Source organism: Cinclus cinclus, chromosome 8 (genome assembly GCF_963662255.1).
Source record: "Cinclus cinclus chromosome 8, bCinCin1.1, whole genome shotgun sequence".
Taxonomy (NCBI): domain Eukaryota; kingdom Metazoa; phylum Chordata; class Aves; order Passeriformes; family Cinclidae; genus Cinclus; species Cinclus cinclus.
In genome coordinates this window covers 11,832,143-11,855,770 of record NC_085053.1, presented here as the reverse complement: position 1 = coordinate 11,855,770, position 23,628 = coordinate 11,832,143, and the positions used below count along the sequence as shown (strand labels likewise).

The following is a 23,628-nucleotide window of genomic DNA, read 5'->3' as shown; positions in this document are numbered from 1 at the left end:
AATGGCAACTGCTACTATTTGTTTACAAGTGAGAATCTGGCAGAGTGGCTGTTTGTTTGATGGTGGTGATGGCATTCTTTTAAATCTACATCTACCAAATTTTTAATAGGGGAAATGGAGTGAAAAAGCCTATAAGCCTATTATAATGATACAGTGATTTTAATAACTTTTGATAATTGTTTTTGCTTATTATGATTTAGCTGATTGTTGGAAGCATATATGTACAAGTCTGAGTTTTCTAGCCATGCAAGCTAGCACTTCATTATATTTAAACTTTTATAGTAAGAAATGTATCATTTGTTTGTCAAATATAATTGGGGATAGTGTAGGTAAATCAGATTCAAAACAGACTTTAGCCTTTTTAGGCTTTCTGAGAAAGGATAAGCATCACAAATTTCTACAAATACAGTGTATGATATGCTCAGCCAGTAACTGTAGTCACTTGTAGTATGTTAGTAAACAAGGGTCATATGATTTTTTTTTTCACCTCCTAAGGAGATACTTGCTCAGGTTTTAGGAGAGTGCAAACCATGCAGCTGAAAGCAAAAGTGCAGCTTTCCTTATCCTAAGAGCCAAAGCACCATTATTTGTTTTGCTAATTACTTAACACTGGCTGCTTATTTAACACTTTGTTACTGACACTTTATTGGAGATGCAAGGCATGATTTAAACAAAGACTTGTGTGAATGACTGACATCCAGAGAGGGGTGAATGTCTGCAGATCACGTGCAAAAATTCAGCTTCCTGGTTCAAAATTCACTTCTGATTTTTGAATCAAGTTTTCAAAGTGCTGTTTTCTCATGTTTTCATGTAGCTGATATTTACTGTAGGGTTACTGGTCTGTCTTTTTGGGTTATTTTTTTCTGTGACTAAACCCCTTAGTTTTAGGTTTAGGCAAACTGCATGATTTTTACCATACCTACAGCTAAGTAAGAAGAAAAAACAAATGTTACAATGTCTGTATCAAAACCCCTTACACAAATGTTTTTTTGTGCTAAACAACAGTGGAAGGAAACTCCTTTTACGAATATGCACAGTGAGGACTGGTCCTTTATAGGCTAATCTGGTAAGTGTACAGCTCTGGATAGACTGGCTTCTTTCATCAGGAGGGCCCCTACAGACAGCTGAGTTAGTGAGTTGCTAAGCTAAGATGAAAAGTAAATAAACGTCTCTGCTTTTTATGCAATAATGCCTACTAAAGCAAAAGTTTAGTTGCATCATTAGTAACAGCTGCTGACGTTATTTTTACACAAAAATTGAAGCCGTTACTACTACTAAAGTGGATCTTAGTGACTTCACATTCTTAATTTACTTTTGTTTAAGAAGTAAAGCTGGGTTTAAAGGTGAAGGAAAATTAACGGTTTCTCTTTTTAACTGTTGTAAGTGAACCTGTTCTGGTAATGTAAACAAGAGGAGAGAATCTGCTTCTCAACTGCAGTTTTCCATCTTCTGCACATAGTGTGCAAACAAATTATAAATTCATTGGCTTTTCTTTTTCAGTGCTAATAGCAGTTGCACAGTGCAGATCTTCAGTTGCATGCTTTTATAAAATGCAAACCCTTCTTTCTTCATGACACAAAGCCTTTAAATACTGGTTCAGAGCAACAATTTTAATTAATAATTAAACCCTGTCCTGTTTTCTCCAGCAGCCATCAGATTGCTATGATTCTTGATTATGCCACCCCTTTAAGCAGGATTTTTTTTTGTTTGTATCTCTTTCTTTTTGTAATAATCTCTCTGATACTCCATACTGACTCAGTAGTTAATTCCTCCTTTACACTTCTGTGAAAATCCTTATCTGCAGCTTGCTGGGGTTCCCTTTAGATTTGTCCCCCATTCAGGCTTTGTTGCAATGCCCATCCCTGTGGGGACTTCCTTGGCCAGACACTGCTATAATGTGAAGCAATGCCAGCCATGCTGTGCCTGGCATGCAAAGACTGAGTCTTGCTGTGTGCAAATACTGCTCAACCTACTTGTCTGTTTCAGTAAGCCACAAAAGGTTCCTGCCTGTGTGGTAATTTGGCATAAATAATGTGTAAAAAGAGCTGGGTATTTCACTTCCCATGTGCATTGGAGCCTCTCACATGTATGCTGGGATCTTGTACAAGAGTTAAGTGAATAGCTACAGTATCTTGGCTGAAGTGTGAAATAATGTGAATGAAGCAATTGCCAAAATATTTCTTGGTAGCATACAGCCCATTGCTTGCCTTTACCTTTAAATTACAGGAGTTACTCTTAGCAGTGAGCTTCAATTCAATAACCAAGTGTGTCAAAGTACCTGTGAAGAAATCTTGCAGGTAACACAAGGCAGCTCACTAAAATTCTGAAGACTGTGTTTGATTTTGTTCTGGAATGCTAATGTTAGTAGCTTAGCCACAGCTTGTCCCAAGTGCAATATTAAGAAATTTTTAATGTAATCTTTTCTACTTGAATACAATCAATATAAAATGTTAAATACCCTATATTGCTGAAAAGCTATGGGATCAATTTTCTTTCCAATAAATCTTCAGTTTTAAAAAAATATGCATACAGGTCTGCTTTGTTTTCATCATACTGTGAAGAACAGTTGAAATAGCAACCACCATCATCTACAAGCTGATTTTTAAAAAGAATTCTTGCAATCTGTTTGCTGAGACTTGGCTTGAGGTGAATTGTGGTTGCTGCAGTTGAGTCTAGCCCTTCATTAAGGCTAAAATGCATAAATTTCTGCATTAACATATGAAGAAATCCAGTTCTAGTTTAAATTGCAATCTTCTGAACTAAGAAATTCTGTGTAGCTTCTTCCCCTTTTTCACTAGCTGTCCAAAGGGAAAGTTCTTGGTTTTCTCTGGTTTAGAGCATTCTCACCTGTCTGTATTTGCTCTCCCAAGGCCAAGATGGACACAGACCTAACAGGTTTTGCACACAAATGTTTTCTGTTGGTAAGAACTGCTAAGTTTCTGCAAAGCTGAAAGGCAGAATTTAATATCTAATGTACTTAAAACAATGTATGCAGTAGGTTTGGTTAATGCACTACAGCAAGTGATGCCACACCACATACCTGGTACTCATATCCCAGTCAGCAGCCCAAGACAGGTGTGGATGCCAATGACCTGAATCAAAGCTTTAGAAGCTTCTGGAGGTGTCTGCAGGGTAGAAGGTGATACCAGCAGATGCAATTTGCAGCCTCAGGTAAAAGCAGGTCCATGTTCCTGCAGTGTTGTCCTCTGAAGCAATATGGAGTCTAACTACAGTTAGACAAGTCTCTCTTAAATAGTCACAGCATATCTTTATGCTGTTACACAATTGAAGATGGAATAAAAATGTAAATGCCTCGTTTTTATTTAAGTAGTCCTTTGACATGCATTATTTTCAAAACTGGAACTATCAACAGAGAAAAGTTTAAGCATTTCCAATTCCAGAGGATGCATACTGCCTGTAACAATTAAGGAATGTAGTGGAGCACCCAATTCCACAGTGGACATCTGCTGCAGTGTGCCTGAAGCAATCTTCTCATCTAGCGCACCCACACGAGCAAGGCCAACACAAATTGTGTTTTCAGTAATTTCTGTAAGAAAAAAGATTAAATATTTACTTTATTGACTAATGGCCCTATTATAAGGGGAAGAAGTACTCAAAACACTTAACCATTAACACTGCTTTCTTAAACCTCCAATTATTAAATTATTGGAGTGGCCTAGAAAGAAACTTGCTCTTTCAAGAAAATAAAGCTTAAGGATGTTGATAAGGAAGAATTCATTCAGGAACTGTGTTCATTTGGAGGAAACTACGCTGCTTCTGATTCATTCTGTGTAAAGGATAAAATTAAGGGATCTACATTTCAACTGTATTGAAGGAATAAACTTTTTAAATGAGGAGTAGACTTAGATGAATTTGTTAGAAAAAATTTCTGTGCCACAGCTGCATCATTGTTAGTAGCTGCTGTGATTTTACCCTTGGTCTCAAGAAATATTTCAGTTTGCTCTTGACTAGTGTTAAGAATCAAGGTGAAAATCACAGTTCTGCATCTTTGGGTTAACCTAGATTTCTGCTGGTGTTCACACAGAGCAGAGTGTTACCAATCTAAGCAAAACAGCTGAGGTTTTTTTGAAGCTTGACTGATCAAAAATGCTTAGCATCCTTCTGCCTCCTGCAACACTAATGGCTCAAAGAGCTCACAGTTCCACATGGATAGAAACAGTGCAGGGTTTCCAGACTGAGGCTTTGACTGAACCTCCAGGAGCCACCAGTGCACCTTCATCGATGCTCTCTGAACTGCGCTGTGTTCAAGCTTGGCCAAATCCATCTTGTGACTAGGATTTAAGGCAGCCCAAATCCACTGCAGAGCAGAATTCTGTGAGCCAGAGGAAGGGAGTAGAGTTCAGAGGCTCATCAAGAGGTGTGACTGGAAAGGGGTGGTAGCAGACAGAAGCAGTGAAGTCATACCTGGATTTTCTCCTTGGGACCTTCTGTTTTGAATAATGGTAAGAAGCTGTTCTGCAGCTTGATTCACACTCATGTAGCGTGGTGGCTCATAAATCTTTCTTCCTCTGCAGGGAAGGAAAAGCAGAGAAATTTCACATGTAAGCCATTTTGTTATCCCCAGCAATCTTACAGCTTATTTCAAGAGACCTCTAGACCAGCAGGTTATACTTAAACAGGCCCAGGCTCTCAGGCTGGTCTTTTAGACAAGAGTGGAATTTTTAAAGAATACAGGAATCTGTTGTGCTCTCACCACACCTGTGAAACAGCTGGGCTCCAGCTGCCAGATCATTTAGATCCTAAAAGTAAATTCAGCTGCTAGAAGCAAGATGAAGGTTTTGCAGCTACTCTTGAAGGATGCATTAGACTTAAATCCAAGGGCATACAACTGTTTTTCTGCTAAATGCCCTGTAGACAGATGATTACAGACTAGAAATATATTCTTAAATGAAATGCTGCTTTCTTTGCCAAGTGTGGATTCAAACAGATTTTATTTTGAAACTCCAGAATAAACAAACCTCAATGATACTGTGAGCTTTCACAAATGTTAATTTAGACCAGTTACAGCATGTGTATAAAGGAGCCATTTATATTCACCACTGCCAAAACATACAGATTGCAGAGATGAGTAAGATGTGGCAAAAGCTTTTTGAATACAGTTAAACAAGCATTAGGGCATTTTCTGTATATTGCTTATTTAACTCCTTATGAAGGGTGTTATGTATTCTGCACTTTGCACTGTTCCAGCCAATGTACAGAAGAATAAATTTAGAACATTGGTTCAGATATTATTCTGTTTCTGGAAGTGACAGAACAGTAGAGAAATAACACTTCATTCACTTAGAGGAAAGCCTACCCCTTTCTGACTTAGTGCAACTTACAGGAACAGTTACAAAAAAGATCATGTTCTGCTGCAACTTCATTCAGTTACTGTAAATAAAGCCAGGCCCTACTGCAAAGAACAAAAGAGTTTCACTCCTTGTGAGAAACAGAAGTCAGTGGCCATGGAGAAGGAGAGGAGAAGGCAGGTAAGTTCAGTATTAGACTATGGGCAAAGAACCTTTGTTCCCTGTACAAAAAAAGCCTTTGTAGGGGCACTGTGTGTTTCTTTGTATTTTTAAAATGGTGACTCACTTCATGAGATTCTCCAGAGACTGCTCCTTCACTTTAATATCTGTAGAACACAACACATTAAAACACATGTTCTCTACAAGGTTCTCACTTAGTTTTCTATGTAGGTAAAGCTTTAGCAACATTTTAGCTATTATTTATAATATTATTATAATTAGCTATTAAAATATGGATCACACTGTACTGTTTAATCTGTTAGTTAATCTCAAAATTCTGTGACTTTATGCACATGATTTTACCCAACAATAGGGCAAATTTCACAGATTTCAGAGCAACACAGCCAACTAAAAATCCTGGTAAATATACAAATAGGGATATTTACCATAAGATAGTTAAATACTAGTACATTTGAACATACCAGTTCATTGGGAGTACTCAAATTATGAACACATTATGTCACAGAAGGTAGAACAGACTGACTGCTCGACAGTGATTATATCACTGCCATGCAGGAACCTGATTTTTGTTAGCACTTCCTTCCTGTCCCAATCAAAATTTAGAACAAGCTTCTGTTATGGAAAAAAAAAAAAAGGATTTGGGCAAAACTGAAATAGAGAAGGGGCCAGGTAGGTAAGACTCTGCACAGCTGCAATTTTATGAAACAAATTGACCATAATCTTTCCAAGAGGAATTCAAACGTAACATTACCTGTACTCAAATATCTGCCCTCCCCCCTTATCATTCCAAAAGCTGGATACATATTTAACCTTGGATAAATATTCCTTGTTAATCATCTTCTAATCAAAGTGATTCAGATGAAAGGGGTTAAAATGCAAAACCCCAAGATTTTAAGTGTCCAGTTTACCAAACTGCTTCTACATGCATAAAGTCACTTTCAGTTCAAGAGTTTATCAGCACTAATCTTTTTAATGTCACATTTGCTTGTCTGTGATCTAGTCACTTGGGTAAACAATGCATGGACTAAAAGGCAGGAGACTGGCTGCTGCTCACCAAGTAAGCACAGGGTGTGCATTCCATTCTGCCTGTTCTTCTCAATCTTGTCAAAGAAGCTCTCTGGCTTCCATGTATCTGTCCAGAACACTATGGAAACGGTTTCTCCAAAATTGTACAACTGTAAAACAGAGCAAAGGCATTAACACACATGTGCAATAAGAAAAATTAAGAGCATGCAATCATGTTAAAAGACCAAGTCATGAATTACCTGTAAAGCTTTTACTGCATTTACCTTTCCAATACATAGTTAGTAACTTTCAATATACTTTCTATTGTTAATTCTGAAGTCCTTTCAAAGGCAAAAACTTTGTAAGATTAGCACCAAAATTATTATTTGCTATTTCTTACTTTGGTTAAGGGTTCTTTATTGCTTACTTTGGTTAAGGTTAGACAGCTTTGAGTAGTGCCATAATTCAATGTTTTAATTCTACTGATATAGTAGTGTTTATATTAAAATGACATTTTGCTGCAGATGGAAGCCCTAGCAGACAAAAGAAGTTACAGTCTAAGGAGACAGTGGATATGAAGATCTGAGGACAGATTGTGCAGGAAGCAGAGAGGTACAACATGGTTTGTGCACATATGGTAAGAATATTGCTAGCAGAACACTGCTAGCAGATTCAATGCCAAGCATACTCATTGACTCTATTCTCAGCCTTAACACGCTCCTTACCCTAAGTCCTTATCTTGGTGAAGGCATTTGAAGCAATAGTCTTGCCAATCATCTCTGGTGATGTAAAAGTGAAAGTCATATGTAACTAAAGGCAGTATTTGGCTTGGAAGTAGTTTTTGCCCTGAAACAGGGGAAAACCATGCATCAGTTTTGGTCTACTTAGCTCTGGAATGGGGTCACCCCATTTTTTACAGCCCATACATTTTACAGCTTGCCAATATTCTGTCTGCTCAAGCCCACCAGAGAAACAACAGCTCATGGACTTCCCACTTTATCTGTACTCCTGGAAGGAAAAAGTGCTTTTCAAGCCCACAACAGGAGACAAATGCACAGTGTGTGCTTTGGCAGAGGACCCTGTGTAGAAGCAGCTCTGGCAGCCCCGTGCCATGTGGGGATTCCCCTTTACATCCTTCTGTTACTGTGGCATTAGGCTGTGGCTTTAACTCCTTTATGCTGGTAGAGCAGAACTTGAATCACAGCAGAAACATATTTTCAGAAGTTGAAATTTTAACTATTCATGCTGATAAAATTTATTCAAAGATTCCTAGAATCTAACTGAAAAACATTTCCTCTTTTAAGTATTTCATTCTAGCACAAGGACAAGAACATGCTGTGCACATTTCACAACCTAAACATTCTTCCAGTAAAGTAAATACAGGTTGAAACAAATAAGTTGTTCCTGATGTAACTTGGCTATTTCAAGGTTTGTTCTAGAAAATGGAACAAAAAAAGCCCCATCGAACTCTGCTTTGCCTATTTTTCATGTGGCTGCCTAGAACTAATACCCATTTTGTACCAAATCTGTAGAAAAACTATTAATACAAGAAGTTTTTCTTTCTCCCCTTCACTCTCAGAGCATCTGGGAGCAAGATAACTTTAACCTCCCTGGTAGCATTCCTGTAATCTTCCACAAGTGCTGCAATGTCTGCTACCAACCTAAGTGCTTCCCATCAGCACCTGAAACCACTGCAGCCACTTCCCTAAAGCAGCAATCCTTGTTCAGGACAGAAAGTAGCCTCAATTAACCTTAAATCTTACCTTGTCCCTTTGGCATTTTGATAACCTTAGGAAGAAAAACTTCCACCTTTTCCCTTTAGGAAAGGAAAGGATGCGCAAGAATTGGAAAAATGTTATTACCTGAGAGGTATTTTGTTGAGAATCAGAACTCCTAAACCACTCTGCCATACATTAAGAATGAGTTGTACATTCAACTTTATACCCTACAGTGCTCGTTCCAATTGTTATCATTCTCTTTGCCATTACTCAGTACAAAGATTCTCCATCCTCTTTGCCAACAAGAAGTTAAGCAAGTTATCCTTTTTTGTATAAGCCCTGACAGTCATTCACTAATCTGTCATTTGTTTACTGGGTTTTGCATTAATACTGAAGCCTTTGTGTCCAAAAAGAGTAAAACATGTTTGCTGGAAATTGCCTGTCTATTCAGCAGAAATACCTTCAGAACACCTTCATGAAGTATTGATATCACAGAAAACAGTACTTACAGTCTTAAAAAAAATACACCTGTTTTCTCAGCACCTGGAGAGCACAGAAATAGTTTCTACACCAATAAGATAGAGTGGGACGTATTTTATTAACCCCCTAGAAATGCTTTAGCAGTTTATACCCCTCTACTAACTAAACTTGTGAAGAACAAATTTCCTAGGATTAACGCACACATATTTTTACTTTAAATTACAGAGGGAGAAGTACTACTTTGGAAAGTCCCAGGTACACCATCACTCTTAATAGTGAGGAACTGAAGCAGTAAGTGGATACCTCTACTGTGCTTGAATACTTATAACCAATTGCCTTACAAACACTTTTACAGACGCAAACCAGTATTTCTTTCTCATCCAGTATTTGATCTCTGCAGATGTGTGACATTTAAGCATGGGAACTGCTCTTCACTAGGGCAAGCCTGCATTAAAGAAGGAACACATGACCGTATCAGAACTTTCACTTGAAACACTCTCCCTGTACCTCAGGTAGAATTCAATTTGTTCCTAATTTAGTTTCCACTGCTGTGTTCTAATTTCCACCTGCTAAAATCGTGCATAAAATATCTGACTTTCAAGAAAAGTCTTGCAGCAAAGAAAGCAGTAAATGCTAAAAATTGCACTACTATCCCAAGGATTCAAGAATTACAGAAGACAGCAGGTCCCACTGAAGACCCACTGAAATTAAAAAGCATTCTTTCCACCAACCATAAAAGGCTGCAGAGGGTCCCAAAACTCCAAGAATCATTGAAATAGAGCTGTCTGACATGTTTGTTAACCAAGGAGTGTTTCAACTCAGCTAAGGACTAATGCCATGCTTTGAGACTGTTCACAAGTTCAGTAAGATGATGAGCTGTGTGTATTTGCAGAGACAGGATCAGGCTGTACAGCGGCTGGCACAGCTCTAAAGACAGGCAACAGCAAATGAAATTGCACAGCCAACTTGTGTGTGCTGCTCTCTCCATGAAGCAGGTGGGGTTAAGGAATGGGCAATGTGCGTTCTGTACAAGCCCAAACATCTCAGGCATCACACTGCACTGAGGAGCAGATTTTTTAGAGTGCCTACATTTTGCTCAGGTACAAAAGTGCCAGAATTTCAGAGGGATGCAGTGAAATGGTTGGACAGTGTTTAGTGTTTACAGACATTTAGTGTTTACAGCTTGGAGACCAAACTTCTTACCTTCTCAATGCTCAAAAACTTCACAGAAAGGTTTCAAAAGGTCATTTTGAAAGACCTCAGTCTTTGGAAATATCCCTTTCTCCACACCCTCCCCCCAAGCCATAACTGGCTTAAGCAAAACTTTGTGCACTCGAATTTTGCAATGCAATAGCTCAGGTCAGCAAAGGAAGTCAGAACTCTCTACTCTGAGGCAATGCCCTGCTGCTAGAGTTTTCTGCCTCACGAAACACTGCAGAAAGCTGTTCAACTCACAGTTACATCACCTCAGAACAAGATATAACTTCTTATTTTATTTACACACATGATATGAAAGAATGATTGACAACTTTTGGTGCTTTTCTGTCAGTATTTTAACCCTTCTATTAATTCTATTAATTATTTTACTTCTTTTTTTATACAAGCAGAATTGATTGCTAATTGAGAGGCCAGAATGAACTGTGAGAGAAAAAGTGCTGCACCATGATCTTGGAAAGTCTTCATGCAAGCGGAATTTCAATGACACTGATGAGCTACTTTGTTAAAGACCAGTCTGAATGATATCAGACACCTGAAACTGTCCTGATCAATTGTCCTCACTTGAAATAGCGGTTCGGTCAATCACCACAAAAATTTAGGGCATAGAAGGCGGAACAAGCTGAGACTAAATAGGGAAATTAAAAAAGGAAGATCCACCATCCCCTCTAAAAAGTACTAAAGCAAGCAGGAGAGAAGATGCAAAATAATATTAAAGGTCAGTTGGCCAACAGCTGCAGAGAAACCAAGAAGTAAACATTTCAAAACACAGACATCTATTTTTACAGCATCTTTCCCAGAATTATTGCTGTATCAGCTTCAATGGTGACACAGCAATTTTTCACTTACGAACCTACCTCCTTTCCTAATATTTCAAATAGCTTCAGAACTGGTGATGTGTCTGGGGTTCCTCCCAAAAAAACGAGTTACTGCATTCTTCAGACCTGCCACCATACACAACGAAATATCTGAGACCTGTAGGGCTGAAATGCTATGGAGCTATGTTCTGGTCATGGGTTACACTGCAGACAGTTCTCACAGCACAGGTGAACTATGGAAATTCAGACTCTTCTCAGCCTAATCACAACCCACTGGTAGGAACTGAGGGGTTTTTCCTCCTAAGGCTATTCCTCAATGGATTTAGAGACTGCAGAACACCTTGTATTATCCCAGGTTACTTCCTGATAGATTCCAATGAGCACACCCAGAAAAGCTAAGACATATTTTCTTTATCTTTGTCCTAGGGGTTCTGACATGATGCTATGCAATGTTCATCCTCAAAGATAAGGAACCTGAGTCAGGTTTTTCCCTTTATTCTCCCTAACCTGTTAACAACCCTCCAGACCATGTACATCAAATTAAAGGGTTCCCACTGTTCTTTGTATTATACATTGTTGCTTGATAGCAGCTTAAGAAGTAGTGTAATCGTCAACAAAGAGGTAGCAAGAATCATTCAATCTTTGTTTTTGCTTGGAATTGGTCATATGAAACAACCACAAGCCTAGCTCTAGCCCTTTACACTACCTTATTTAGAACCACAGACCTTTAGCAACTTCAAATGCCTCTCTTGAGAACCTTCACATGAAACTGGAATGTTTTGCCATTCACATATATGTGGCTTTGACTCCTTTTTGTACTGCAAGCCAAGAGATCGCCTCAGCTGTCCCAAAAACTTCCAGTCTCCTTAGTTTAGTACATGCCAGAGAGAAAGGAGCTGTGAAGAAAACACATTTGGCTTAGGGAAACCCACTCCACATAACTCCAGTCTTCAGAAGGCAGCTGAGAAAATCACACGAAATCAGTTGAAGGGATGAGAACATTTTGCTTTGGTTGCCTCTTGGACCTGCTTAGGAAATAGCCACTCCACAAGCAGAACAAAAGTCAGCTATCAAAATACAGAGAAAGCAAACCTGAGTAGGAGAGGATTCGCCCACCAAGGTAATGTCATCTTATCTTCAAAAACTTTCTAAGATTCCTTCCATCAATATGAAGCAATGTTTCCTTCCTGCCCTGAGGGTCACTTAGGTTACTACTATGTCATGAAAGATACCTAAAACATCCCAAACCTGATTAAATAGATGTTTCTGGGTCATGTTTGCTGGTGACAAATGGCACTGAGTTGCACAGCAATTGTGAGTAAGAAGTAGTGTGACTAGCACTGATTTAACCTTTAATTGGCTTGAGAAACAAATGCCAACTTCTTAAAGACTCAGAAGCTGGTAGCAACTGCAAAAAACAATCAGTGATGGAAAACAGTTTAACAGTCAGTTAATTACAGTTTAACAGTAATTTTGTGTAAAGTCCCTCCTATTAGAACAAAGAGTGTTTTTGAAGATTAAGGCACGCAGAGGGTGTGGGACTCAGAGGCTCCACTCCTCCACTCCACTCCAGCTACTACAGTGTTCCTATTTGACTATAAGCACAGTACTTAATGATAACATCCTTCAGTTTCTTCATCTTTAAGTAGTATTGTTCAACTTAACACTGAAAATGCACTCAACTGTTCAGTAAAAACTCAAAAATAACACAGTAAGCATTGATTTTACATTTCAGATGCTAACAAAAAGGCTATTTTCTATTTTATAACTGTAATTGTCTTGCAAGAATTAAGGGGACTGCAAACAAAAAAACCCAAGATGCGTCACTAAAAGAAACAAGGGCACATGCAGATGTTTGTTCTGAAGCTATTCAGGTGGAAAGTGGGTACATCTCAAAAGAAAGGCAGCTCTTTGCTGTAACTTTTTTTTCCTAGCTACTCAACCAAATGCTTTCAAAATGAGCAACACCACTCAGAAATGAGCGTTTCATTTTGGCCTTTTATCTCATCCTGTGACTTGCCTCCAGCTTTGCAGCTCAGTTCTCAATCCTCTTTCTTCATGTTAATGCCATGATCTCAAGCCATTTCAAACTGCATCATTCCTTCACATGGACCACAGGTCAGCATGATGCAAACCCTTCTGGATATGTTTGACCACCAATAGTTCCACCTCAAGGACACATTGCCAGCACTGGGTCAGAGAGAATTCTGTCCTGAGAGCACTACTCTGGCCAGTGACCTTCCCAAACCAGCCCAGATGTCATGCAGGTTAGAAAGGAAGGAGAAATATGTAAATTAGAGATCCTCAGTTTCCCGCCCCTTTATTCTAGGGCTGAAAGCCTTTGCAATCAGTCCTCTTCTCAAATGAGTGTGGGCACAGGTAAAGCCTGACTATTGTCACTGGTGGTTGCTCCCCACTACAACAGGACTCAGAGTGACAAACACACCCATGTGGCAGACTCCAGACAAGGAAAGTGAACCTACAGAGAACATGCTAAGAGGCACTGACATAGCAGCACTTTTCTTGGCTTCTCTCCCACAACCGTATTCATTTGTTTTTATGGAAAAAAACCAGCTTCTTCAGCCCTGGAAAGAAAAAATCTGGTACAGTGAAGCACAGCAAAAACAGTGTAAAAGAGAAAGGCACAGCAAATCACAGAGCCTTATGCACAACCAGAATACCCCTTTGCTAAGTTATACTACCCCAGCACAGTTATCAATCTGTGAGAGCTTCCAAGAAGTTTAATTTTCAAAATTAAAACCCCACTCTTTTCTTCAGTATTCCAAAACAACTTCACTAATTCTGTTAAATGAGCAAGACAGTTTAAAAAAAGTATTTGAAATTAGATATGCACCTCTCTTTATTATCTGGCAAGAACTACAGCTATGGAATGAAGTTAACAAACCATCACTGGTGCTCTACCAACTTCACTGAATCACTGTACAGGGAAACTGCACAGTATCAAAATGTTGTTGGCTGCACAGACACATTGCTGTGATGACCAGGGACATTCTTTTGTGACCAGACTGTGCTGTAGATGCATTTCACTGACAGCCTAATCAGCAGTTACAGCTCACTACGCACACGGCTCTCTGAACAGCGTATAAAGGTGTTTCCTGTTTTTCTCTACTAAGAAAGAGGGAGGGTTTGTATCACAATCAGATTAAAACAAGAAAAAAAGCAAAGGCTTTTCTGTGGTGAAACAAAAGAGGAATCCCACCTATACTTGACAGGAACTTTAAAATTTGAGACACAATAACTTCAAAACTAAATTGATGGCAGGAGACAGCCATGAACATAAAGTCTTTTGAAAGAAATTACAAACTTCCAACACAACTCTAGTTAATCAAAGGCTGCCTTTTTTAAGATACACCTCACTTGCTGTTTATGCCAGTAAGGAGCAATCAAGAGTTTGATTAACACACAACTGGTTATATTCTGCCTGGTAATACAATCACTATTTCCTAAAATGCCTTATACGACAACAGGAATGTTGACTTAGGAGAAGGCAGCCCCTCCCAAAGCAGAATGGAAATGGGGACTAATGCCAGAGTGAATAGCATCACATTTCCTTTATGGTCTGCTCCCTTCAGTATGGGATAAGGAAAGAGCAATCTAATCTCCAAAACTCTGCATATGTGAATAACCTTATGGACTGTTCATAGTGTACTCACATTAGGTTTCTGGTCTTTTTTTGAATTAACCTAAAAGATTTACACTCCTCCTTCCTGTGTCTGGCTCAACTGTGGGGGAAGGAAACTTTCAGAAAACTTAAAAAATTCTTTGGGCCTTATATCTTCCTTCCTAATGAATCTAAGAGAACAGCAAAAAAGAGAGCATGTAGTAGAAACTACTTGTCAGCAGCCTGACAGCAGAAGCAAACTTTGCACCACCATCAAGCTGAAAGGGGAAGAGTGAGCCCCAGCTACAACTCTTGTTTTACCCACCCCAGTAAGTGCAGTCATGCAGCAGCTGCTATCTATCTGCTGTAAATGTAGATTTTACACACCAAGAAGCCTATTTCCTTCCTAACAGGTAATTTTGCCCAAGTCCTGCAGTATTAGGCAGGTATCACTAAGAAAGTGCTCACAAGAAGAATTATAAGGGGTGTGAATGTTGTGCAGCATTCTCTTTAGCATTAGCCAACAGGACAGGTGTCACTGCATTGGTTTTGAGTCAGGTCAGTCAAGGCACTCAGATTTCTAATCAAAATCAAAGATAATACCCAAACTCATTGCAACAGATTTTCTGCTCTTGGCCAGCATTACTATTGGAATGGAGTTTGGAGTATTGGAGTTAGTCAATGGAAATTTGAAGGTATATAAATACCAAGTGTTTGCTAAAATTAAAACAAATTATGTTCTTTTACTGCTAGTTGGGAATTCCTCCTTCAGTGATAGAAAGTTATTGTTCAAACCCCCAACTTGTCTGTAATACATTTACATTCCTGTGCTTGCTTTTGGCTTTTGTGAAGTAGGAACTTGGTTTAGGGGACCCATACACAGGGAACCATTCTGAACCTTGACAGGTCAGGTTCTATGTTAAAGTGATGAATGAAAACATGAGGAGGAAGCATCATCTCATTTATATGTGATTAGTTATGATTTATATACTGCCACATGCAGAAAAAGTAATAATGAACCTATACATGTGTAAAAGGAGGTATTTTCTTGGGGAACACTAGACCTTTTTACTTTAGCCATTCACAACGCACAAAAACTGTAATATGTTTTACTAGTCCTTGGCTAGGTAAATCCCTCCTACCTCTTCAGATGGGCAGAAAGTGGAGGTAGATAAAATTTAATAAAGAAAGAGTGCATCATATTCAAGATGCACTCTTAGGAATTAGTTATGATCTGAGTTGGACATACATGCAGGCTTGTGCATGTATTTCTTATATGACAAGATCAGCATAGTCTCTACAGGATAACAACCTTATTTAAGAAAAACTTATCAGATATTACCTGATACCTGATGCTACCATCAGTAGTAGAAGGAAGCTAACATGACCAAAGCTTTATCTGTAAAATAATTTTAATTAGCAAAGGTTCCTGGGAAGGAGGGAAGTTAGAAAGCGGAGAAGAACAGAAGTGTTACTATTCATTTTCATGTGAGCTCATCGAAAGGGGCTTTTGCTGACATGTGGGATGCTAAAAGGAAATGTCAAAAATTCTAATATTAAGTGTACAGTTGGTACAGATCTTCAAAGTTAGGATTTCAACATGCACTGCCACAGCAGAAGAGCTCACCAATTCTAAGCTTAGCAGTTGTGAAATAACATATATGCATATACAAAAATGTTACCTGTAAACCACAGCAGCCCACTGCATTCATTATTGAAGCATTGTGAATGACCTTGTAAGGAATCCCCAATTTTACTGCACGTAGCACTAAATCACTGTGTGTTGTGGCCCTGTGGTGAGAAAAGGAAGGAATTATACACTGAAAACATGATATTACTAAGTGTTACTAGCACTGTAGTTTGTTTTGAAATAAAATTAAACCTTTCACAACAAGGACAATGCAGAGGTGGCAAAATGGCAACAATATCCTCATGGTTAGAGGAAAATAAAAACTCCAGTAAGGCTTCCATATGTCATCTTCCCCAGATGAAATGCCAGGCATACTGAGTACAGTACAGCTCTTCGCAGCTTTCTGGCATCATTAAAACTGCAACACTATTACAACTGTTACTTTATAAAGTAGCCTTGGCAAGTACTTGAAAAGGAAAGTTCCATGTATCCTTTGTCTTCTGGAGGTGTCCGTTGAACATGCACTGAACTGTAAAGGTGAACTCTGTTTGGCACAAACTTCCACAAAACTCCAGCATTTTGTAACTGGCTGCACAGCCAGGCCCCCTCCCACCTGCACCAGCGTGTGCCAGGAAAGGCCCACACTCAGACAAGAGCTCTGAACAGAGGTGAACTGTACATTTGCTTATAAAAAACATCCTTAGACTGAATAAATTTTTATAATATTTAATACAAGTTACTCAAATTAACAATGCCTAAATCTGAGTGATCAAGTTTATTCTGAAAGAGTTAAGAATATTGTAGTTTCAAACAGAGCTAAGCTCAGCTCCAAGCCTAAGGCTCAATAAACACCTTGCAGTGACTACTGCAAGAATTACTGGGTTTGCAGTTAAGCAGTTGAGATTAGAGCCTTTCTAAAATGGTCAGTTGCATACAGATTGAGCAAATCTTTGAACTGCAACGTTTACAAATGTATTTTGCTTCTATGTATGCTTATATACATGTGAAATATGAAAATGCACCTACCCCTTGCCTAAATTTATCAAACCTGATCAATGACCTTAGACATCTCATTCCCAAGATGTACCACACACTTCTGTGTAGCCATTCCAAAGAAGGAAGGAAAGAAATAACATATGGCCATCAAAACAATGAACTAGGAAAACTGCTTTCACCCTAGCCTTGTTCAGTTACCCTAGCAGAATTCCCCTGGTTTTAGCCTGATAATTTCGGTGCCATGTGTCTGACCAACACCCAGTCAGCAGATCAGGTGCTTCAGACTGGAACACAAATGTGGCAGCAGCTGGCAAGGCTGTAAAGATCAATATCTAAAAAAAGAAATCCATTTCAGTGGAAGGAAAAAAAAAAAAAGAGGAATGTGAATTTTGAAATCTGAAACCTTTATACAAACAGGCTCCCAGACCTAAGAGAAGGCAGTAAAGTGATCCGAACCAATATTTTAGTTACTACACAAACATTGCTCTTGACTTCCAGAAGCAAAGGTGATTTAAGAATGTCTGTTCTAGGACAAACGGAGACTGGTTTTACAGCCTTATGCTATTCCCTGCACATACAAAGGACAAGGAGCACTGGAGGATTTTGTGGTTATGCTAATACTGACCAAGGGATCAGCTGGCTTTATTCACTGAAATTTGCTCCAGTCAGTATGTTTTTTCTCCCAGTAGATCTGTCTATAATGACTGTAGCTAAAGGCAGAAGTGCCCTTAGGAGCACTCAGCTAATACCAGGAAAACTTGAATGGAGTCATCCCTCCACAGCCAAAACTACAGCAGTATTTTCTGTCACTGACAGAGACATTAAGTTTGAGGGGTAGTAGTAATATGAAAGTTAACACCAGCCTAGAGTGGTGACTACTAAAGTTGTCAGGTTCTTGTCCCACATCTGTGGGTGAGATAAAAACTTGCAGAGAACAACAGTGAGGATGACAGGGCACAGCCTGCTTTACTGCTTTAACCATTAACCACCAAGGCCTGGCATTTCCTGTGGCTGCAAAGTACTCTGCTCACCTGCAAATAGACTTGAAAGGCTGTGATCAGCTGCAAGTGGCTTCTATCCTCCTCCCCTCTGGACCCTCTTAGGACAGAAACATTCAGTACTCTGTCCCAGTAACCTCACAATCCCCTAAATCCTTAGGGTTCTATGTCAGCCCAGGAGCAGTTCTAGCTGCAATAGTAAGAGCTAAGAACATAAACATTTAGAGAGAAGCAACTCATTAAAAAAAAAAAGGTAGTTCTCAACAATTACGTATGTTAATCAGAACGGAAATATTTTGACACTGAAACTACTGATAACTGAGGCAGATCAGAATACTGCTTACAATGAGCAGCTACACTTTAATCCATGTAGTTTTTTTTTTCATCTTGTGTACTTGTATCAGCCACTGGATCAGAGCATAAGGGTACAGGTAATGTGGCTCTACACTCTGCACGAATCCCAGTTTTATCATAAACATGGACTGCAAGTATAATTAATATTTCTGAAATACAGGGTCATCTGCCCATAATTAGTTTTATATAATATTCTCTTGCCAATTGCCTTCAACCTGTATTTTCATAAATTATCAGCTTTTGACAGATGTGCATATTGCTCCTTTTTTCACGAACTCCATTTTTTCCCTCAGAAATAAGGTGCTCAGATTTAATTTTTCTTGTGCTCCTTAACACTGTGGTATGAATCTTGCATCACCAGCTGGAGATGAAAAGCTCTTCTGCATGGCTTGACATTACAGATTGATGATGCCTGACCAAAAAGACAGAAGGAGATCCTTCTGGTCATAGAAAAAGACTATACTTTCCAACAGAAATAAAAAGTGGAAACAAAAGGCCTAACAAACCAACATGAGAAGGTATTTATAATGACATAAGTGATTTTTTAAACTAGCATATATTAAAGCAGATGATACAACCAATAATCTGTATTGATTCTAAAGCAACTGAGTATAAAAGCTGCAGTTTATAAGTACAAACAGCAACTAAAGGAATATTCCCCCAAAACAGCACATTTCTTATGTATGAGATAACCTAGAATTTCTTCTGCTAGCAGATAAATCATGAGTCAAAACATTTGTTATAAAAGGCAGCACAGAGAATAAAATGATAACAAATGAAATTTTAAGTATCTGCTGAAGGAAACATTCACACATCCTGGAGGGCCCACATTCCTATCTATAATGGACATCTGGGCAAGGAAACTACAAAGCAAGACAAAGTGTAGACAACTGTATATATATTTGTAATACAATACAGAATATGCAGACATAAAAAGTGTTTCTGGTCTGAAAATCAGTTTCCTCATAAAGAATTACAGTTACAGAGTTGGCTTCTTCCTATTGAAAAAGAGTGATGAAGCTACAGCAATAATTAAAATGTTGCTTTGTCTTACCCAAAAGGATCACCAACCACAAGAAACGCGACATCACAAACATCAGCTTCTTTTAAAAGGCTATCTGCTTCTTGCTCCACCATTTCTCGGTCAGCCAAGATCAATTCTTTCCCATAAAACTCTTCCTAGAAATTGAAATTAATAATAAACATCAAAATAGGACACTTAGGAATGTTTTTGTATCTCTCTGGGTGCTCACTCGGGAACACAGCCAATGGACACTGCAATAGGTAATTTCATTGTTCTCCCCAGCAGCCTGCCCCATGTCTTGGAGAACCTCACCTCTGCTTGCATGAACACCTGAGCTGCCCATAAAGCAGCTCTGAGCTGACAAAAATTAATGAATGTGAACTGTATCCTGATACTGATTTGGTTTTCCATGCTTTCTGTGTCAGTCGAGGAGCTGCACCTACAGCAGCTCAGTCACACCTGCACACTGAGGGTACCTGGGTGGACTCCAGGCAGAGTTAATTTACCCTGCTGCTGTAAGGCATCCCCTCTCACAGCCTGAGCCTAGCTCTTAGGCTACTTACAATACTGGCACCAAACCAGATACAAATACCACACTAGCTACACCACAACCTGTTCTCTCAGATTTTTCCTCAGTACATTTTAGCTAACCACATCTAAGGAATGACTTCATAGTAATCCTTCATCTTGAGTTCTCTTTAAGAAGTACTTTGCCAAGTATACAAGTAAACATGTATTTGATCATGTCCTTAATTCTTCTTCAGCAGCTCAGTAATTCTTGTATCTCTTTGTACATTTTAAATATCTTTATTTCCAGAATCAACTTCACACATGTAAAGGAAACTTCTTTTAGTTCCAGAATTGTTTTCTGATCGTACTGAAAACATCTGCCATGTTGTGTTATCATGCATTTTACATGATTAAAGTTTTTTGGTTTTTTTTTCCAGGGCAAAGACCAAGAGAGGTATTTTTGTTCTAAATAGTAGTCAGCAAATCTGTGTGATATTACAAATATTAATAAATTGATAAAACTATTAAACTCATTTATCACCCAGAAAGGTTTTCCTCTGAGTTCTGTGACTTCTTTGCCCATAGAGAACAGTGAATTGACAAGAGAACTATCATACCTGTACAGAAGTGGAATGAAGCTTCCATAAAAAAATCCATACCATAGTAAGAGTAATAGGTACGGGACCTCTGTTATCAGGTGACATTTCCTTTCTTGAATATGAATACCTGCCCATTTCTGGGTAGGTTTTCCTAACTCTATAAAATCAGGATATTATTTTCCTCCTGAAACAGGCTGCAACCTGTACAGATTCAGCAGAGAGGGGGACCAAATAAATGTATAAGCAAATCTTGCCTCTGTGACTCAGAACCATTGACAGTCACCCTGGAATAATGCTGAGATCTGTATAAACCAACTCCAGCAAATTTTGACACCCCACTGGTTTTCATTAGGTACCTCAGCCCAGATGCACATCAGCACAAGGGGAGCTGGTCTGTAAAGCAGAGCACTCCATAACACCAGCACACGTCCCTTTCTGTTGCCATTGCACCAGGCTGGCTTTGGCCCAACACTGCGAGCCAATGCACGCTCCAGAGCAGATTGGGTGCAGTGCCAGGAACACACCTTTCAGTTTGGCTTAATCCAAGGGAATCTATTTGCATGCTTTGAGACTGCTCCACAATGCTAATCAAAGCATGCTAAGTAGAGAATATATAAAAAGTAAAATGGAGACTCACTGGGTCCAAACAGTTCTTTCACCAAACTCAGGGCCAATTTGGATGGTCAACATCAAGTAACTTTTAATAAACATTTTAGGCCAACCCAACAAACAAGCAAGTCTTGTCATTTGAATTTTATGACCTGATTTTAATACCATCAATACAGGAGGATTTCTGGGAAGTCTCTGCAAGCAAAGATCTGCTCCTTACTTCTTGAGTTTTCTTCTAACTTTTGTGGTGCTTAGGAGAGACTGACCTTCAGATTAGTAAAAAAACCTATTCAGCATTGTCACTTGCATGTAAACCAGGCAGTATTATAAACACTTGGTTATCAACTCCTATAGTCCCTCTTAGGTGTTTCAGGTAAGACAACATTTTTACTTCGTTTTAATTGATCTTTTTCCCCAGTTATCTCATCTTTGGCATTTCAAGGTTTGCAAAAGACTTAAAACAGTAAGAAATATATGATAAGAAAACCCAAAATAACCACATCAAAAATAGTCAGCATTTTCCTATTATTCAGTGTGGTATTTTCAGATGAATAGGAATCCATTCATTTTTCTTTTGATAACAAATGTTCATTTTGAAAAGTAAAAGTCTTTAAGTATTCCTTTCCATTGAACAGTTTGACCACTATCAAACAATCACAAAGAACATTTTGTTTTGAATGGACCGACTACTCAGTTCAGACTGCTTCAGTGTACTGAAAAGAAACATAAACCACAGAGCATATCTTCATACAGCAGATAAACCAGAGATGTTCGATATATTCTAGCCTACCTTGTCTATGGAAACCACTGAATGCTGATTACAAGCTGCAAGTCTCACATGCTCTGTGTACATGCAGCTTTGCATAAAGGTACATTATGGCCATACAGCACCCCAGACCCAGATAGCATCAGCTTATTCAGAGGCAAGATCTCCGGTCTGTGGGCAGCTATGCTATATTTTAGCATTAAACTTCATCTTTCTGTGACCAACTATGAACTCCTCAGAGTTCATTTGCACATTTTTACTACCCTTGTCTTCCATCAGGTGTGTTTACCAATTTTATTTCCATGATGTCCAACAGCCCATCTGTGATTGAACTGTGCCTGTTCTGGGAATCCCAACATGGTGAGGCAGCTTGGCCCACGTGGAAATGTGAGATAATCATATTGCTATTCCCAGCAGGCACGCCTTAACACCTCAAGCCGATACAGAGGTGCAGGGCTTCAAAACATGTATTTTTCTGGTATGACTTTTGGGGTTTTTTTTGTAGACACTTTCTAACAAAGTCCTCCAGTATCTCAGGGTCTGCACATATTTGTAGGTTTTGAGATAAAAACTAGTGCCAACAGTTGTAGAAAGGAACATTTTATTTTTGCATCAGTCTTCTTTCAAGGTAGCAAAAGAATTTCTCCTATAAAACACAATATGTGAAGGTCACGTACACATTTCTGCCGAGAGCGGGCACGGCTAATTTCTCCCACGGACTCGCCAGCCCCAGCACGGCCCTGGCTCCGCGGCACGAGAGGCCTCGGGCCCTGTGGCCAGACCTACCAGCGCTTCCTTGCCCACGGTGAGCACGGACGTGTAGGCCTCCAGGTAGACCCTGCGGCAGCGTCGCACGGCCTCCAGCCCCTTCACCGTGATGTCCTTGGCATCCCCCAGGCCCAGCCCCACCAGGTACAGCATGCTCGGCAAGCGCGGCCGAGCCGCCACCTGCCTCAGGGGGGAAGCGGAAGCGGGGTCAGCCGGGGCGCCGCACGCCCCGCCGCTCGCCGGGACCTGGCCCCAGGTCCGGGCACAGCCTGGCTCTCCGCTGCTCGTTTCCCGGCTCTCGGCTCCCCTTTCCCCGGCTCCCGCTTATCCCCGGCTCCCCGGTTCCCGGCTGCCCGCGGCGCCGTCGGGGCGCAGGGGCCGCTGGGAGTTGTAGTCCCGGGCCGCAGCCGGGTCATGGCAGCGGCGGGCAGGCCCGGTCCGGGCGGTGTCCCCGCGGTGTCGGTCGCCAGCGGCCACAGCATCCCGGTGCTGGGGCTCGGTAAGTGGCGGAGGGCCCGCCCAGAGCCTGTCTCCGTGCCAGAGGCGTTCTCAGAGGGCGGGGGTCACCCCAGGGCCCGGCCTGGCCGGCCCGGCAGGTTCGGCGCTGCGCTTGGCCCGCAGCCGGACTCGCCTGAGGGCAGCCCGGACCGGGCAGGGCAGGGCAGGCCCGGTGCTCCTCCGAGAGCCCCTGTGTGGCCGGGTGAAGCTGCGTGCTCTTCCCAAGCGCAGCCAGACCTGCTGGGGAGCGGTGGGCTCGCAGCACAGCAGCATCGCTCTCCTAAGCAGCTAACCCGGGACCCTGTGCTGTGGTTCGTGGTTTGGGTGTGTTTTCTTATGAGGCTTGGCAGCAGACTTTTCTTTAGAGCAGACTCTCATGATAGACTTAACCTTACTGCACCTGCTGAACTGAGATCGTGTGTAAGAATCTCAGCGTCTGTGATGCACAGGGGAATGGTGTTTGATGATGAATATTTGTTGCAGCTGTCTCTTACACAGTCACTATATAATGAGCAAAATGGCTTATTTT

The 23,628-nt window shown here is 40.2% G+C and overlaps 1 protein-coding gene across 1 annotated transcript; it reads right to left on the bottom strand.

Moving 5' to 3' along the window:
* Positions 1–3,297: 3,297 nt before the first annotated feature.
* Positions 3,298–23,094, bottom strand: DPH5 (diphthamide biosynthesis 5). Its single transcript, XM_062497315.1, is given in 8 exon segments — positions 3,298–3,547; positions 4,426–4,529; positions 5,596–5,635; positions 6,544–6,664; positions 16,030–16,138; positions 19,380–19,504; positions 22,620–22,861; positions 22,864–23,094. Coding segments are annotated over 8 exon segments (1,185 nt in total). The 5' UTR covers positions 23,084–23,094; the 3' UTR covers positions 3,298–3,323.
* Between the last annotated feature and the right edge of the window lie 534 nt (positions 23,095–23,628).